This window comes from Camelus dromedarius, chromosome 10, assembly GCF_036321535.1.
Source record: "Camelus dromedarius isolate mCamDro1 chromosome 10, mCamDro1.pat, whole genome shotgun sequence".
In the NCBI taxonomy this organism is placed as follows: domain Eukaryota; kingdom Metazoa; phylum Chordata; class Mammalia; order Artiodactyla; family Camelidae; genus Camelus; species Camelus dromedarius.
In genome coordinates, this window is record NC_087445.1 from 51,353,224 (window position 1) to 51,365,943 (window position 12,720).

Consider the following 12,720-nt stretch of genomic DNA (forward strand, 5'->3'; position numbering starts at 1 on the left):
AGGACTGTTACTTGCAAAGGAGAGGAGGCCCAACATAAGATGAAGTGGAAAGAAGATCCAGAGGAAGAAACCAGGAAGAGTACAGTAGCACAGCAGTCAAAAGGGAAAGGTTAGCTAGTACTTTAAAATGCTGCACAAAGGTGTTAGAGAATGAGCATTGAATTTGAAGGCAAGGGGATCATTGGTAATCTTGGACCAAGGAGTTTCTATAGTTATGACAATAAAATCCAGATTGTGAAAGTGTTGAGGGTGGGTAATAGCTCAGTGGTAGAGTATGTGCCTGGCATGCACGAGATCCTGGGTTCAATCCCTAGTACGTCCACTAAAAAAAATCAAAGACAAATATATGATATCACTTACATGTGGAATCTAAAAAAAAAGTGACACAGATAGTGAAAGAGTCAAAAGATGTTCTAATAGTAAGGAACAGTAAGGAACAGAGATCAAAAGGTAACTATTTTTTACATTCACCCCATTTGCTTTTGTCTTTTTGTTCTCACAAGCATTTGTAGGAAGCCCTTAGTAAATTTTCAGGTCCCCAGTACACAAGCAGGACTAGGTAAGTAGGATCTAGGGATGGAGGCTACAAAGTGAAAAGCAGGGACACAGCATCAGCAAGAAAAATTGGAAGATAATGCTCAGAAAGAAGTCTTTTCAGGCTGAGCTCTTGGACAAGAGTGCTCCTGAAATGGAGCATTTGAATGTCCAGCACAGGCGCTGAGTTAGTGCTTCTCTTGGGCTGTTGGAAAATCTGTGGTAAATATTGAAATTGCAGTGTTAGGAGCTTTGGTGCAGAGGTCGAAGTTATGAAGGATGTGATGGCTGAGCATGAGGTGTGTGGGAGCTGGACATGGCACATTTTAAAAGCTTGATTATAGAAAATTTCAAACATACATAAACAGGATATTATAATGAACCCTCATGTATCCAATCACTTTCAACAGTTAACGGCATCCTGTCCTTCTTGTTTTGTCTGTATACCTCTACCCACTGGATTATCGTTATTCTTATTATACAGGTGTTTTTTTGAGGTGTGATTTACACACACTGAAATGCACAAATGTTAGCTGTCAGTCTTGACAAATGGATAGAGCCCATATGCACTACACCTTATCACGATCCAAAACATTTCCATCTATCCTGGAAGTTGCTTTGTGGCAAATGACATTTTAATGTGGCCATTTTTATCCAAAGATATTTTCATACATCCTGAAATCTAACCATAACACTTTTTTATTACCAAGGCATTCCTGCTTCATTCCTGATCTTCACCTTACCCCAGCCCTCACCCCACCTTTGACTTCTTTCTCTCAGTAGTCTCTACTCATGCTGATCAGGGACACCAGAGACCCCGAGATATCAATATTGTTGTTTCCATTACTTGGTGGCTGTTGTGTATATATTTAAATATAGGTTGTTGATAAGCCCTTTTAAAAACGGTCTTGATAAATTTCTCTCTTTAAAAGGTAAGACTGAGCCAGTTGCTAGAACCAGTGAAGAAAGGCTGAGAGTGTGTGTGGTGGAGCGTGATAGAGAGTCATGATGAGGCAGGTTAGAAGGCTGTGTGGGTGGATGGCACAGACCCCTCTGAGAGGAAGGTCGTGGGATGCTGATCTGGAGGTGACAGGTGGTGAGAGCAGCAGGAGAAGGTGGAAGGAAAGGGATGTGTGGGAGTGATGTGATTTTGGTGTATCAGGGAGATGAAAGGAGTACTTCCTAAGGGAATAGCAGAGGAGGTGGATGGGTTTATTCACATTAGAAAAGGTGTTTCATTGGGCAGGATAGAAAGACTAGGAAAGAAAGAGTTTGGGTTGATGAGGAAAAAAGTGGGATTTAGACGTATGGGAGAGCTGAAAGGGAGTTTATACTTAGGTGGGTAATTCTCTGATGGGATCTGAGGGAAGGGGTTAGGAAGGATGTGTTAGTGACGAAGCTTGGGGTCAGGGTAGAAGCAAGAAAGAGTATATTGAATTTCTTAACCATAGGGATTTATAGCCTTAGAGTTTTCAGTGCAGTGCTGATGTAGTTGTGGCCTCAGCAGCACTGTCTGTGTGCATGTCTTGGTTGTTAATAGCAACTCCTGATGCTTTATTTGGGTGATACATGGATGGACTAGGACAAACAGCCAGTTTACATGCCTTTGCAGATAAGCCATCTGGAGCTGGGTTTTCTTACAACATCATCGCTTAGAACCATACTCTTCTTTGTATTTGAAAACACTGCCGCTGGTGGCAAATTTGTTTCTGAATGCTACTGTGGGTGGAAGGAGCCACTGGGTGACCAGGCATACTTTTTATATTACGCGCGCACACACACACACACACACACATTGTTCAGAGACTAGCATTTGCAGCTGTTATTCATGGAGCCTGTCACCACTTGCCTGAGGGCATTGTTTAGACAGAACCATTCTGTGCCCAGTTCTTGCTGTGCGAGGTTACATCTCTGCCATGGTTTCTGAAACCGTGCTTTATTACATTTTAAAAGCCTTTTTAATCTTGCCTTTTTGAAGTTATCTAATTTACTTGGCCCAGACAGCAGGTGCTTGGACATTCTGCTTTTGTGCATTCCCTACCCATCTCCCAGGGTAGCTTGGTGAAATAATAGTGTGACAGTTAAGAGCTCGAGCTCCTGAAGTCAGACTTGGTCCACACTGAAAGGCCTATTTCCTCTGAGCCTTAATGATCACATCTATAAAGTGGGGGTAGTAATATCTACTGCCTAGGATTACTTTGAGTATTCAAGGCTGTATCACTGAATTCCTTAGTGAGGTTATTATGGTGATCGTCAATATTTTTGTTTTCTAATTTCATTGTTGGTAGCCTGGCTGTGCTAAAAGTTCTCGCCCTGGGTGAGTCTGCCTGTCTACAGCATGTTTAATATGGCTCCTGAGTGACACCAGTAGGCTGTACATCCCACAGTTCTTAATCAAGCGCCCTACTGTATGCCAGGTGCTTTTATGGACTTTATCCTCATCACAAGTGTGTTATCTTCATTTTGCAGCTGGAGAGGCTGAAACTGTGAGAGTTTGTGGCTCATGTAGAATGACAGAGCAACGACCAGAATTCAGACTTTCTGACTCTAAGCCCTGCTGCTCTTTCTTTTGTATCACAGCTGTTCCAGAATTCTGTTCTGCCCTCTTGTTTGCCTGTGTTAATTTCCTCCAGAATATTTAATCTGCTCTCAGCTGTCACCTTGGCAAACCCACGTCCTCTACCTTTAATCTTTCTCTAAGCGTTCGTTTCATATATTCAACTGCCTGGTGAGGATTTTGTTGGTACTGCCCTTGCCTGAAACTCCAGAAACTACCATAGTGCCTGGAACATGGTAGGTGCTTAATAAATACCTTTTGAGGGTCTGGAGCTCTAAATTTGGACTCAGTTTACCACATTCTCTCTACTGAACCTCCTGTCATTAGGCTCACATTTAGACCCCATTTCTGTTGCAGTTTTTTTTATTGTGGTGAAGTTTATATAACAACACTTAACCATCTTAACCAACTTTAAAGTGTACAGTTCAGTGGTATTAAATAAATTCAGGATGTTGCACAACAGCCATCACCACCATCCATCCCTAGACCTCTTTTCATCTTAGGAAACTGAAACTATGTCCGGTAAACAGTAACTCCTCACCTTCCCACCCCCTCAGCCCTTGCAACCACCGTTCTTCTTTTTGTTTCTATGACTTTGACTAAGCACCTCATACAAGTAGAAATCATAACAGTGTTTGCCTTTTTGGGACTGGATTATTTCAGTAAACATAATGTCCTCAAGGTTCATCTGTGTTATAGCATATGTCAGAATTTCCTTCCTTTTTAAGGCTGAATATATTACATTGTGCATATATACCAAATTTTGTTTATCCATTCATTCATTGATGGGATACTTGGGTTGCTTCCACGTTTTAGCTGTTGTGAATAATGCTACCATGAATATGGGTATATAGCTATCTCTTTGAGACCCTGCTTTCAGTTCTTTGGGGTATATATCCAGAAGTGGAATTGTTGGATCATATGGTAATTCTGTTTTTAATTTTTTGAAGAAACATTGTATTGTTTTGCCGAGTGGCTGTACTGTTATATACACTCTCACCAGCAGGGCACAAGGGTTATAATTTCTCCACATCCTTGTCAGTACTTGTTATTCTCTGGTTTTGGAGTAGTAGTCATCCTGGTGGGTATAAGATGCTATCTTGTAGTTTTGATTTGCATTTCCCCAGTGATTAGTGATGTTGAGCATTTTTTCATGTGTTTATTGACCATTTGTTTATCTTCTTTGAAGGAAAGTTGTTTTACAGAACTCTGTATTAAGAGAATCGTCAGTAAAGAGACCCGTTCCATTGTACTAAGTGCTTGAATGTTAGTAGGTTGGTTGTTGCAAACTGTATAAAGGATGGAACTTGGGAAGTTTGACCTCAAGAAGAAAATTGGTGGGCAGTAGGTTTAGGTGGTGAATAGACACGGGGAAGTCCACTGAAAGGTAAAGAAAGAGAGGTTTCTCTCAACATAAGGAAAATTTGATATTACTGAAATTAGCTGTATTTAATGTTGAGTTCCTTATCTCTGGAAATGTTCAAGTAGAAACAGTTTCTCAGGATTATAACTAAAGAAATTTCCGCATCAGACTGAATGGCCTCCAAGGACCCTTTCAGATGTGAGTTTTTGAGCTCATTTACTTTCCAAAGCATCTTCAAGCTGTATTTATTTTTTCTGTGTCTCTAATATCTTATTCCTGCTGCTGAACCCAAGCTTTTCAGTGCCACAAATTTAGATTATGTCGTAATCTCCTAATTGGTCACCTGGTTGTCCCAGTTCTTCTGCCCCTTTATCTTCTAATTAATTTTTAACAGCTTTTTGAGATATAATTTATATACCATTTAAGTTCACCTGTTTAAAATGTGCAGTTCAGTGTTTTGGTTTTTTTTAAAAATATATTTACTGAGTTGTTCAAGCATCACATCATACTCTAATTTTAGATCACTTTCATTACCCTCAAAAGAAACCTCACACTCATTAGCAATCACTCCCCCATTCCCTTCTAACCAGCAGCCCTAGGTAACCTCTCCCAGTTTTTTGTGTAAAATATGGTTTTCATTGTGTTCCTCTCCAAATAGGAGGAGTTCAGTGTCCTTCTTGTCCATGTAATTAAGAAAATGTTCCTAACTTGAGGTTCAAATTTTTCCATCATCTGATTTCAGCTTATTTTTCCAACTTTTGACTTAAACTTTTCCTCAGTCTGAATGGACAGCTCTTGCTAGGTCCATTTACCTCTTGTTCTTGAGAATGCTCTGTGCGTTATACCTGCCTTTTGGTTTCTACCATTCCTCTGTCTAAATCTGTCAGTGCTTTGAGACCTAACTTGAATCTGACCCTTTCTGTGAATCCTTCCCTGGATTATTTTGCCTAAAATGAGTTCTCTTTGAACTTGAATGTCCATAGCATCTAGTATTATAAAACCTTCTTTTATTGTATTTTATTTTATTGTAAACCATCCTGTGGGACCCCTTCCCTTGTGTTGTTCAACTTTTTATGTGTGTTTCCCTAAACTGATTATAAGCTTCTAAAGGGCAGGGACTGTGTACGCTTTTTCTTTATACCTTCTTTAGCTCAGCCAAGCATACGGCTGTACACAGAAATAGTAGGTAAGTATAACGGAGTGAATAGTGTTGGCCTTGAGCAGGATGCTGAATTTGGACTCTGTGACAGACACAGACTTCAAAGTCTTCATAGACAGGTCCATGTCTCATATGGCTTTGCTTTGTCTAGAGCTTGAAATCGCATCCTTTAATTCAGCAAATGCTGTTGGTGCCATTTGTCTATTAATGCTGTTTGTCTATTAATTTCTCAAAACCCGGTGTTAATTTAGTTAACTTTCTCTTCTTGCTGTCATGCAGCTGAGTTCTTTTATCACTTTCAGCTCTGCATTATTCTTGAAGTTTCCTGCTGTTTCTAGGACTTCCTTCTGGCAGATTAGTACATTTCCGCAGCCTCTGTAGACCTATATGGCCCTTTTGTTACACACTTTATAGGATTTTATTTTTATAGGTTGGTACATAACCTCAGTCTCTATAGTCATGTTATTATATACTTCATAGTGTATCACACCACAAAAATACCATGTTCTGAGAAGCTGCAGGGTGATAAGTCCTGTGGGAGGCAGTTGGATTCCTCAGGTCACTTAATGGCTAGATCGTGAAGTTAGATTAGCTTTTCTGGTTTGAAACCAGAGCAAGAAAAGTACTATGTTCTAGGTGTCGGGAGTTATACACAAATGAATAATACAAACATCTAGATTCTCAGGGAGCTCACTGTCCTGTAGTAGAGACTGATTTAAAAGACCGAAATCGTTGTGAGATAGTCTCCCGGGTGTTGTCGTCCAGGAGTAGATGCTCAGGTTACAGCAGCCTCACGGAGGGCTGGTTTCTTTTGATACAGCAGAGCTATAGTGTGGGAGCTGGAGGAGACCTTATCAGTCCTTTGAGGGACAGGATATATCTTAATTGTTCTTCTATCCCTGGCACGTAGCAGAGTGCCTGGCATATGGAAGGTGATGAATAAATGGTAAAGAAGTCAGTCAGTCATCTATTCCGTGCTGTCCAGTATGGTAGCTACTAGCCACACGTGGCCATTGAGTGTAAGAAGTGTGGCTAGTCGGCCTTGAGCTGTGCTGTGAGTGTGCAAAGTGCTCACCAGATGTTGAAGACCTGTTTAAGAAAAAAGAATGTAGAATATCACAATTTGTATATTTACTGTATGTTGAAATATTTATTTGATATATTAGGTTAAATAAAATATATGATTAAAATTAATTTACCTGTTTTACTTTTTAAAAATATGGCAACTAGAAAATAAATTATGTACATGTCTCAAGTTATGCTTCTGTTAGACTTTGCTGATCTCATTCAACTCTTAGAAGAAATGATTTGACTAAGGTTACAAAACAGCAGATACACCCTTAAAATTGAGAATTTACATGCTGGCTTTTTTCTAGTTCAGTTCTCTTTCTAGGCATAAATTAATCTGATGTAAATACATGAAATTTGAGGTAAAGTGGCATAAGTTTGGTCTTGTTAGGGATGATATGATTCTCTGCTGAAGTTATCCTATCTTGAGCTTAATAATCATTAAAAGTTTTTCCTTTTATATGTAAATTTTCATCTCCAGAGAAATCTGCATTTTTAGTTATCAGCTTTTTTACACTTGGCACCTCTATTCACAGCTCTCCTTTGATTTCCCCCTTCCCATATGTGTATGTGTATATATACACGTAGTGTCTTACTTCATTCCTTCTTAATTTGTTTCCATTGACATTCCTCAGGTCATATTAACACCTTTATTTGTATTTTGGGGAGATAAGCCTTTCCTGTTGCATGATGTGCTACCTAGAGAGATGGTTGGTTTAGTGGTCTTGTACATGCATTAATTATCTCACATAGTCCTCTCAAAACTGCAGGAAGTGTAGTCCTCTTCTGATCCTGCCTTTACAGTTGTGAAATCTCAGGCATAAAGAGGGTGGTATGCTCAAGGTCACACGGCTAATAATGCACAGAATCTGTAAGCTGGAACTGTAAGAAACAGTGGGAAGCCTGGAGATTTTTCCTACACGTGAACAGGCCTGTAAACATTGGGGAGCTCTGGGTCCACAGAGCTGAGGATTAATGTGCTAGGTACATGCCAGAAAAAAAGTGGAAAAAATCCATTCTAGAATGTGTAGGTATGTGAATGAGTATGTGCGTGTATAAATACACAAGAGAAAGTGAGCCATAGGGATAGAGAATGGATGAATGAGTACCATTGATTTTGCAGACTGGGTCCCCCTGCCTTCATCTTCGCTGCCTTTTTCTAGTTTTCCATCCTGATTCTCTTCCCAGTTCTCGTAATGGAATTCCTCACCACCTTTCTATTTTCTTCAGTTCAGCACAGTTCAGTTCAAATCAGTATACTAAGTCCAAACAGATGTTCATCAACGTTTACAGTGGTTCTCTTTGGGTAGAGGGAAGTAAGGTGATTTTAAATTTGTTTTTCTTTTGTTCTATTATTTGAATTTATTTTTATAGTAACTTATACTAAGAAAAACTATATATAAAAAAAACAGCGAAACTATTTTCATTTGGGGAAAAAAGAGAATACACTTGATAGTTTTCATTCCAAAAGAAACCTTTTACCCTAAAACTTCAGAATGCGTACTTGTCCTCTGCCGTTCCAGTGTTTTTGGCCTCAGTTTCATAGCCTCAAGGTGAATGGTTCAAGTAAGTTAATTCTCTAAAGCCAGTGCTGTGTACACCATCTCTTTTTCACAGAGGTGAGCTTTCTAGAAATAGCAGTTATTTTTTTAGCAAAGATGTTTTGTTTAGTTTTTGGGGTTTTTTTTTTTTTTTTTTGGCAGATTGTTTTAAACAGCAGTAGCTCACAGTGGTCACATCTTGCAAATATTTTTAAATGCTTTGAATCTAAACATTCTACCTGCTGTGTTTGTGGCATAATGAGACTTTAATTATTATCCAGCCTCCTATCTGAAATAAATTTCCTTTCCACATTACCCAGCAAGGGGTGAATTTATTTGTTGTCTTAGAACCTTTGAAAAGTCCCTATTTTTCAATTTGCTTTTCACTATTTATTGACCTGGTTTATGTTCTTTTAAGATGCTAGTGATCAAAGGGAAGATGTTTATATTGGAAACCACATGCCTTGCCCTGAAAACCTCAATGGTTACTGCATCCATGGAAAATGTGAATTCATTTATTCTACTCAGAAGGCTTCTTGTAGGTAAGTCAGTACCTCCAGGTCAGAGGTGAGAAATTTTTTCCACTGCTTTGTAGATGGCAATGAACTGTGGACTAAATATTACTAAAAAGTAGTTTTTATTTGCTGTTGAGTTAAAAAATAAATTAGCAGCATCGTTTGGAGAAAACTGGCAAGTAATATGCAAAACCAAAAATGTATTAGAGTTTTGAGGTGATGGGCTTAACATTTTTAATATTATGCTGTGTATTTTTTAATATAAAAATATGCCATATTACCAGGACTATTTTGGTTTTTAGGCAATCTGTCCCATGGTGGTTGAGGGACTAAAGAATGTGTTAAGAACCGAGAATGTGTAACTCACATAAAATATGTAGTAAAATAGATTTCTAAAAATAAGAGGATAGGGATGGCGAACCGGGTGTGATATGAGGGATGGGAAATGGAAAGGATGTAAGCCTTCAACTTTGTGATTCCCGAGAGGTTATGTGGCTTGTTCAAGGTCAGCAGCAAGTTAGAAACAGAGCTGAGACAAAGCTAGATCTCAGATTTCCGGATGCTCAACTTCACGATCTTAGTGCTTTTTGCTGTTCCTTGTTTGTACTGATAACACTTCTTTCCACTGCTGCTGGAAGCTCGTCCTCCACCTCAGGTTGGTCTCATTGGCCAGGTTATGTTTCCATGGACAGGGAACTGTCTGCTCACTCCTGCTCCCTGTAGTTGGGCCAGAATTTTTTTTTTTCCTTTCTTAGTCAAAACATGAAAACATGGAGAAATACTATAGTTTTATTCTGTCAGCCTAGAAGCCCATGAATCTTTCTCTCTAAGAGGTAAAAGAAAGCTGTTTGAAATCAGATCTTCTGGTCCCTCTATTCCTTCAGCTTCATTCTCCTGACTCTTTTTTTCCCCTCTCCTTTCCTCCTGCTTAAAAAACAAAACATGATAAACTGTTTTAATGGTTATTAATAATTCCTTGTTAAGCTTTCAGCTTTTTCCTGATTGAAAGTTTTCCTTGTCTTTCCAAGAGCTAATGCCAGCCAGTTCCTCCCCCAACCCCCGCCTTTTCCTGAACATTAAAAAAATGCAGCCGTCAAGGGAGAGCAGGCCAGTCTTAAAATAGAACCATACAGTGGATTCCTCACACTTTCTGACAGTGGCATACATAGCTTGATAGAAGTTCAGATTGTGTTGTCTTCTTAGGACAGGGCATCTTTTAAGATGCGTAATAGTGAGGGATGAGAGAGGGTGATACCCTGATAATGAAGTGACATCACATCACTTAATAGTATTTACTTATTGACAGTAGGAAGATCAGTGGTTTAGTAGTTAAAGGCTTTGGAATCAGGTATACCAGATTGGCCAGTTATTTTGGCTGTGCCCTTTGGAAGTTACTTAAAATTTCTAAGCCTCATTTTCCTTATTTCTAAAATAATAATACTAATGGTTCTATCTCTTAAGTGTTGTAAAAATTAAGTGAGATAATATATGCGAAGTGCTTAGCACAATGCCTGGGACACAATATATATTTTAATAAATAGCAATTGATATTATTAAACTATATGCACCATTAGGTTAGGGACCCTGCTTTGCTAACCACTGTCCACTCAGTGTCTAGCATAGGACCTCTCCCATAGCTACTCAGTAAATTTTTGTTCTTTTTTTCATTGACGCATACAATGTTGTGTCAATTTAGTAAATTTTTTTTAACTTTTTTTTATTGAGTTATAGCCATTTTACAATGTTGTGTCAAATTCCAGTGTAGAGCACAATTTTTCAGTTATACATGAACATATATATATTCATTGTCACATTTTTTTCGCTAGTAATTATTTTTTTGAATGACATGTAGTGATGGCCAACTTTTCCCTCTTTGCCAGACCAGAAATGTTTCTTAAATGCTAAAGAATCTCTTTTCTGCATATTTCTAACTCTAAAAAGCAGCTGATTTTTTGTTTTGTCTAAGCATTTACACTGTCTACAGAAACCAGGCCATTGCATCACAAGCACTTCCACTATAGGTATATGTCTTTGGGTAGCAGTAAACAGGCAGGGATGAACACCCTTCAGCTTCAATCTTATTATTAGGTTAAAATCTTCTAGCATTATCACACCATTAATGTAGTTTTTTAATTTATTGTCCTTCTTGGCAGTGGGGGTCTCAAATTCAAATATGACAGGCATCCAGCCTTCTAAATAACATACAATCTGGTGGCAGCAACTAATAAGTAATAAACAATTAAAATATAATAAGAGAAATGCTATCATACATAGATATAGATGAGATGATTCAGGACGTCATACAAGGCACTTCAACCTGAACTGGGCCATGGGGGACATTGTGGGAGGAGGGGCAGGTCTTACAGGAACATCTGTGACATCCCAGGATGCTGACCTTCATTTTAAAGGCAGTGAGAAGCCATCTAAGGATTTAAATAAGAAAGACACGATCAGATCTGAAAGCCACCCTGGTGGCTTGGTGGAAAATGGGTTAGAAGAGTGAACGTTCGGAAACTGTATATTAGTGAGGCTTGGGAGCCTGAACTAAGTAAAGGAGCTGTAGTGGAACTGAGATGAGATAAGTAGATGTATTGCAGAGGGAAAATGAGGTGGTTGAACCCATAGGTTTTGGGGACCAGTTGGGTATGAGGATGGGAATGTGGGAGCTAGTGGAGGGTTGTGGGAAGGAAGAGGCAAGAGAGTGTCCCGGGTTTCTGGCTGAGGCACAGATGAGTGGGGAAAGGAAAGGGGAGGAGGCGGGAGGTTTGGGGGATGCGGTGTATTGAGCTCAGTCCTGCTGGTCTCAGGTGCCTGCCGGATACCCGCTTATGGATGTCTAGCACGCTTCTGGGTATCTGCGGTTGTAGAGCTCATGAGACAAGCACGTTGAAGACATATGTTTGGGAATCACTCCATCTCTAGCATATCCTTTCTCATTCCTACCCAGCAGTCCTTCCATCCCACTAGGCCTCCAGTTTATTCATCCTCTCATCCCCCTTTTCAGTGTCCCTCACCCTGCACATCCCCTTCACCTCCTTACCCACCTGAAATTCCATGGGCAATCCTTGTAGTCCCTTTCTTGCTTCATCATACTCACCTGACAAAACTAGAATCCTGGTTCATTGCAGCTTCCCGCCTGCTGCATGCCTTCACCTGTCCAGCTGAACAGGCTGTGTTGAAAAGCACACCAACAGGTTAACTGGTCTCTCTGCCCTTTACTCGGTGGGCCCTCCATGCTGCCAGGCAGTCATTCTATACCTGTGGTCCATTCTTCCTCCTCTCCGAGGTGACTGCATTATATCGTCCCCTCCTCTGTTCAGACTGTCAGGAGCTCCTCTCAGCTGATGACCTTGTTTCCAGGGTCACAGGAAATTGAAGTGCTATGAAGAGAACATCCACAGACCTTTTACTACCAATTCCAGCAATTCTCACCCTTTCTCCAAATCATGTATCTTTGTATATGTGTATTTTTATTTCTTTTATATTGAAACAAGATATGTGTCTCATTCTCACTTGTACCAGCTGCTGTCCCATTTCTTTCCTTTTCTTTGTAGAAGAACTGGAAACAGTTCTGCAGTCTGTCTCCAGTCTCTCACTTCCCATCTCTCATGTATCCACCCCAATAAGCTTTGGCCCCCAGCACCTCACTGAGACTGTTCTTGTTGCTCAATCCATTAGTCAGTTCTTAGGCTTAAACTACTTGTGAACAATCAGTAGCCTCTGACCTGTGTGATAGGCATTCTTCACCTGGCTTCAGGGGTTACACTCTCTCAATCTTCTCCTACGTCACTGGCCATTCCTTCAGTCTTCTTGCCTGGATTCTCTTTTTCTTCATGATCTCTCAGGGTCGGCATGCCACCAGGGTCCAGTCCTGGTCCTTTTCCTTAGTGGTTCTGTCCAGCCTTGGGGCTCCACATGAACTATGATGATGACTCCCAGACCTCCCTCTGCAGCGTGGAACTCTAGGTCCCTCTCCCTCCTTG

General features: G+C 40.0%; 1 protein-coding gene across 1 annotated transcript in view; it reads left to right on the forward strand.

The window, feature by feature from the left end:
• Positions 1 to 12,720, forward strand: part of TMEFF1 (transmembrane protein with EGF like and two follistatin like domains 1) — a 71,701-nt gene that overhangs the window by 49,229 nt on the left and 9,752 nt on the right. Inside the window, exon 8 of the mRNA XM_031450109.2 lies at positions 8,641 to 8,764. Coding sequence (XP_031305969.2) covers positions 8,641 to 8,764 — 124 coding nt within the window. The remainder of the gene's footprint in view (positions 1 to 8,640; positions 8,765 to 12,720) is intronic.